At 44.1% G+C, this 6,443-nt stretch overlaps 1 protein-coding gene across 1 annotated transcript; it reads left to right on the top strand.

Moving 5' to 3' along the window:
* The first annotated feature begins 1,416 nt into the window (after positions 1-1,416).
* Positions 1,417-5,159, top strand: LOC129051976 (galectin-10-like). Its single transcript, XM_054540426.2, has 4 exons — positions 1,417-2,732; positions 3,238-3,448; positions 3,585-3,670; positions 4,910-5,159. The coding sequence occupies exons 1-3, from the start codon at positions 2,656-2,658 to the stop codon at positions 3,630-3,632; spliced, it is 336 nt and encodes a 111-aa protein (XP_054396401.2). The 5' UTR covers positions 1,417-2,655; the 3' UTR covers positions 3,633-3,670; positions 4,910-5,159.
* The last annotated feature ends 1,284 nt before the right edge of the window (positions 5,160-6,443 follow it).

Here is a 6,443-nt window from a genome sequence, read left to right as displayed (position 1 = left end):
TGCACACATTCTTGGTAGATTCTGCACAGTGGAGAGAAGCCTTAAAGAGAGGCATGGAGGCTGGACTTTACAACCCCTCAACCTCACTCCATCATCCTTATCTGTGCATTTCCCTGGTGACTTCTTTTGCCTCCTGGTGCCTCTCCCACTGTCATTTCTGCTGCATCACAGACACAGGCTTGCAAACAAGTGTGGTTGTGACTGAATCTATTTCTGACACCTTACCCCTTCTCACCCTGTGGGGAATTCTTGCTGAGAGTGCTTTGGAATCAGGAATGAAGCCAGAGGGTAGGGCTGATAGGGACCATTTAAATGCTGCAACTCCAAGAGATTCACAAGGAAGACTGGACACAATTCAGAAGAGCCAACCCAAGGAAGCAAAAATGTCACCACTACCTGTGAGTTAAAAAGGCACAGCCTTCAATAATCTCAAGTCACATAAAAGAAGGTGGAAAAAGGGAGATTTTATGAGATGAAAATATGAGAGTTTCTATTGTGAATGCTTTACTGAGATTGAGGGTATGTGGAAGACAGAGACCCTGGGGCTATGGTGTCTGAGATGTTTGTGGGGTGTCGGGTATGGACCCTGGACCAGTGTAACCCTCTGTGAGGGTGTGATAGTGTCTGATGAGAGTCAACTCTGCTAAGATGATGTTACTTTAGGTAAAAGATGGAGAGCCCACCAGGATGGGTGGGACGTGCCTGAGTGTAAGAGGGTGACTATGTTTTGTCTTCCTGTCTGTGATGTGAGTGTGTGTGTGAGCGCACCCAGACCAATGCATGAGCATCTTTATATGGACAGTGAGCAGGCATGTGTGACTCAGTGAGTGGTGTGGCTCTGTGTGACTGTGGTTGTGTGTGTGCTGGGATATGACTGGGTGTTGAACTGGGAACATGCACGTGGCCTTCTGTCTGTGTGAAGTTTCCTCCTCACACAGCAGGGCCTCTGATGAAGCAGCTGTGCATCTTCTAATATGTGTCAGTGTGGATCCTGGGTGACAGAACTGGTGGGGATCTTGGGGACTGGGAGTTACCAATGACTCATTTGTGAGCATTAATGAGAGCAGAATGTATGATCTGTAGATGTCTCTTCCCAGGCAGAGTGGAAAAGAGGAATCCAGACTATGGGAACAATGGTTCCTCAGGTGGAGTCTGCACACAGTGACCATCATCTCCTGCCTCTCATCCTCAGGTCTTTTCCTGTCTCCCACCCAAGGCTGCCATTCCCATTGTAGGTCAGAAGAGTGTGCAAGTCCTGGCTCTCTGAGGAAGAACATTGGAGACTGTGGTTTCAGTGACTGAATCACCTCAAACCAGAAAGAAACAAGGGTAGCCTCAGTTTAGATAGAGTTTACAGTGGATATTAATCATCAAAGTAGCTGGGTTTGCTGGCTCATGCCTATAATCTTACCACTTTGGTAGGCAAAAATGGGAAAATAATTTGAGGCCAGGAGTATGAGAGCAGCCTGGGCAAAATAGTGAGACACTGTCTTTACAAAAACTTTAAGTGACAGAGAGGCAACTTGGTGGGCATTTTTTTTTTTTTTTTTTTTTTTTTTGAGACGGAGTCACTCTGTCGCCTAGGCTGGAGTGCAATGGTGCAATCTCGGCTCACTGCAACCTCCGCCTCCCGAGTTCAAGTGATTCTCCTGCCTCAGCCTCCTGAGTAGCTTGGATTACAAGACTTGAGGATCTATCACCACCACGCTTGGCTAGTTTTTGTATTTTTAGTAGAGACGGGATTTCACCATGTTGGTCAGGCTGGTCTCGAACTCCTGACCTTGAGATCCACCTGCCTCGGCCTCCCAAAGTGCTGGGATTACAGGCGTGAGCCACCGCACCCAGCCTTGGCAGGCATCTTTCTCCACAGCTACTCAGGAGGCCAAGGTGTGAGGACCCCTGCAGCACAGGAGTTTGAGGCTTCAGTGAGCTATGGGTGCACCACTACACATCAGCCTGGGTGACAGAGTGAGACCATGTCTCAAAAAGGAAGAAAAATCATCCACTTGTAGGTTATCTCTAATTACTTCCCTGACCCACACTCTTCATTTGTCCAAGTGCTGCAGCTGTGCTGTCAACAATTTTTACAGCTTCTGGGAAAGATGCCCACAGCCCTTGATGATAGTGATGCTTGTGCATCCCACACACAGGGGTTTCCAGTTCTTTTGTTATTTCTCTCTCTCTTTCAACAAGTGTTGCTTCTTACTGGATTGAATTTCTCCACTGATAGATCCTCAAGTCTTGTTTTCACAGATATTAATTTCTCTATCACTAAGATCACCCATTAGTAAGAATTACTAATAAAGACAAAAAAATAAAAAGTAAAGAAAGTACAGAAAAAAAGAATTTTAAATAATCCTTCTTGTACCTGGGAAACTAAGTTAGGCAGAGTTCAAGTATGGATCTAAGGTGGCACTGCCAGTAAGAGGCAGAATCAGGACTGGAGTCCGGGCAGCCTGGCTCCTGAATCCTAGCTCCTAACTATGAGACCCTCATGTCTTTAGGAATATGGAGTTCTGACTGTGATAGGGTGAAAGAGGGAAGTCCTCACAGTTTGCCTGTTGATCTCTAATTTTCTACATCATGGGAATCTGTCACAAAAGAGGAGGCCACACCTGGCCCAGCCCCTTTCACCCACTCTCAATCCCCTAGCAGATGCCACACAGAAGGCCTGTGTCCTTGTCCATTGGTTCTTGCATGACAATCAGAGGGACACCAATCCTCCCTTTCATGTGAGTACTGCATGGCACAGGGGTGGAAAAGAAGGGAGAATATTTACTCAGGAGGTGGTCTCATGTGAGTGATGTGGAAATTTCTAGTTGGCAGGATGGAGGAACCATGCAGGCGCAGGTCCTGGAGACCCTCCAGCACCAAGCATGAAACCTGCAGTGGCTGAAATGTGGGCCAGTCATGAGGCCTAAGGGAGGAGAACACTCAGGGGTTAGGGCTGTGACTCTTTATCAAGGGGCACAGAATTTTCAGGGAATGGACAAGGCATAGACCCAGGTAAGTGACTGTGGCTCACTTTCCGTCTTGTGAGGAGCAGAGAATCTCCCCGCCTGGGGGACATATGAGGAGCTAAAACAGCCCCACAGGGACCAGGCCTGCAGTATCACCAGAGAGACCAGGGAGGCTTCTTTCTGCCTTGGGGAAAGGAAGGAAGGGATTTGTGTGTGTGTTGAGTGTGTGTCCCACAAGGGAGGGGCCTGCCCAACACTCTGTGTGCTTTGCCCTCAGCAATGACCCAGAGCTGCGGGTGGAATTCTACACTGGGATGAATGAGAACTCAGACATTGCCTTCCATTTCTTAGTGCACTTTGGCCATTGTTTGGTCATTGACAGCCACGTGTGTGGGGCCTGGAAGTGTGAGGGGAGATGCCGCAATGTGTTCTTCAAGGACGGCAGACAATTTGATCTAAGCATCTTGGTGCTAGACAATGAATACCAGGTGAGTGCCCCAGGAGCTCCCGGTATCCAGCCTCCATGGGTTCTCAGAGCAGGAGGTAGCTTTCCCTGGCCTGACCCCAATAGATTTTCAGGACCCATTTCTCATAACTACTCTTACCCCAGGCTTTTTATCACAGAGCACCCTCTGCTTGCACTGCTATCCTCAGCTCTTTTCCAAAATCTGACCGTGATCAGTATTAGCTCATCTGGCATTTCCCCCAAGGTGAAGAATCTCCTCTGTCTTTTCTCACTGTATTCATTTCTACTTATGTTGCTATTTAAATTTTCACTTTGCTGAATGAATACAATATTCATAAGAATAAAATTGTTTTAGTCAATGAAAAATTAAGTCTTTGTCTCACTCCTGGACCCAATCTTATTCCTGAGAGCATTACCAGTACTCTGCTCTCCTTCCACAGGAAATCTTTGCTTATAGAAGCATATAGATCTATAATTTCATTTGTTTTTAAGAAAATCCTAGTATACATTGCTCTACACATTACACCTTAAAAACTGAGTTGATTTGTTGTCAAAGAATATATCTTGAAGATACCGCCTATTAATGGTGCTTCCTCAGTTTTTAAAGAATGCATAATATTGCATTATAAGGATTACCCAAGATTATTGATCTTGACTCTTTTTAAGGGCCTTGAGGTTATTTCCAATATTTTGCTCTCACTAATGGTGCTGTACTAAGACTTCTAGTCAATTCTTTTGTTTTATCCACCTCCATTACTTATATTGAAAGATAATCATACAGAAATGAAATAACTGGTTCAAAATGTGTGCATTTTAAATTTAACAAATTGACACCTAGAAGGTTAATTTATAGCCTCAGTAATGAAGAATATATCCAAATGTTCTGGCCCTTTCTTATGAGTAGGGCAAAAGATTCACATTTTATTCATATTCAAGTGAGGGATCTCTTTCTATGCTTAGAAAACGTTCAAAATGATAGCCTATGTTTTGCAACACTTGTCCTATTCTACCATTCCAACAACACTTGAGTTTTATTATTGGCCACCATCAGCCCAGATCTAGGCAACTCCAAAGAGAAATGGGGCCATCAGTAGGGAATGGCAGTCGGAGTTCATGGAACAGATATATATGCATTCAATGAACATAATCCAGTGTTAATCCTGTTTGAACCTCTGTACAAGATGCAGGGATTCAAGTTCATGAAACACAGTCACTAGCCATAGGGATTTTCCAAGCTAGACGGGAGGCTGAGCAGACATAGACGATGTGACACAGAGTGGTACAGCCTTGCTGAAGGAAACACTAGAAATAATGTGAGCACTCTCTCAAATAGTTAATCTTTAACAGAATTGTGAGTCTTGGGTTCAGTTATACAACCAGCAGTTTTCTCAGGGGATGTTGTAGGTACTAGGAGAGAGTAGAGAGAAGGCTGAAAGTTTGTTTGGTGGCATACTGTCCTTCTGAGGCACTTTTCCTCTTGTAGGTAATAATAAATGGCCAACACCATACATCTTTGCCCATCCACTTCCACCGTGTTCTGTGAAGATTGTGCAAGTGTGGGAAGATATCTTCCTGACCTTAATGTCTGTCTGCAATTGAGGGAGATGACCACACACCTCATTGTTGAGGAATCCCTCTTTCCATGTGACCATAGGATCCCCAGAGCCTGCTAAGAGCATGATCTATCCTCACCCTTTTCCCTGCACTTGGTCATTAAAACATCACCAAACTTCCCAGAATTTGGTTCTTGCTTTAAGAGGGAAAGAGGAAATGGTCATCCCCAAGAGGCCCCGAGGAACTTTATGGGAGGCATCCAGAAATCAAATAGGATAAGCCTTCTTGTGACTCCAGGAGTGAGTGGCAAGGTCCCTGGAATGTCTTAGAAGACATTAGGTACAGCATCCTTCGACAGCATATTGTTGACATCAGAGACTCTGCGACAAAATCTTTACCCTATCTTAGATGACTCACTGCACTGAAATGTTAGGTAGCTGTTTACAGCCACACAGATGTACCTCGTGGCTTTGGGGAGAAATTTTGTAACTTAAGAACAATCTAGTGGAATTTCCTAATACTTTCCATTATTTTTGAGATATTTATTGTGTGTTAACACAGTGTCTGGCTCTGTACAGGCTGCCATACAGGAGCTTTTCAAAAAGACACATTTCTCACTTGAAAATTTCAATCCAAGCAATAGTTAGAGAATCATAGGAGTCCAAAGATTTCTCTTAAAGAACCCCAATTGTGGAAGATAGTGTGGCAGTTCCTCATGGATCTAGAACTAGAAATACCATTTGACCCCGCAGTCCCATTACTGGGCATATACCCAAAGGATTATAAATCATTCTACAATAAAGACACATGCACACATGTGTTTATTGCAGCACTATTCACAATAGCAAAGACTTGGAACCAACCCAAAAGTCCATCAATGATAGACTGGATTATGAAAATGTGGCACATACACACCATGGAATACTATGCAGCCATAAAAAGGATGAGTTTATGTCCTTTGCAGGGTCATGGATGAAGCTGGAAACTGTCATTCTCAGCAAACTATCAGAAGACCAGAAAACCAAACACCAAGTGTTCTCACTCATAAGTGGGAGTTGAACAATGAGAACACATGGACACAGGGAGGGGAACATCACAACCAGGGACTGTTTGGGGGTAGGGGGCTAGGGGAGGGATAACATTAGGAGAAAAACCTAATATAGGTGACAGGTTGATGGGTGCAGCAAACCACCGTGGCACATGTATATCTATGTAACAAAACTGCACATTCTGCACATATAACCCAGAACTAAAGTATAATTTTTCTTAAAACTAAAAAATAATAATAATAATTGTGAGATTTTTCCAAAGTATGTGGCAGAATCCTGGGATTTCTGTTTAAAAACAAGTGGTCATGGTTTTAGATCAGAAAATATGTAGTTTATTTTGGGGATGGACACAATTCATACACATGGACACAGTGAGCTGACCTTGCTTTGCTGGTCTTTCATTAGGCATTGCAG

The sequence above is a fragment of the Pongo abelii genome, chromosome 20 (genome assembly GCF_028885655.2).
Source record: "Pongo abelii isolate AG06213 chromosome 20, NHGRI_mPonAbe1-v2.0_pri, whole genome shotgun sequence".
Lineage (NCBI taxonomy): Eukaryota > Metazoa > Chordata > Mammalia > Primates > Hominidae > Pongo > Pongo abelii.
This window is presented reverse-complemented; position numbering and strand designations above follow the sequence as displayed.

Coding starts and splice junctions, on each gene's coding strand:
- LOC129051976 (XM_054540426.2), top strand. CDS start 2,656: ATGCCACACAGAAGGCCTGTGTCCTTGTCCATTGGTTCTTGCATGACA. Junction 2,733..3,237: donor ACACCAATCCTCCCTTTCAT/GTGAGTACTGCA, acceptor CTTTGCCCTCAG/CAATGACCCAGAGCTGCGGG. Junction 3,449..3,584: donor TGCTAGACAATGAATACCAG/GTGAGTGCCCCA, acceptor TTTTTATCACAG/AGCACCCTCTGCTTGCACTG.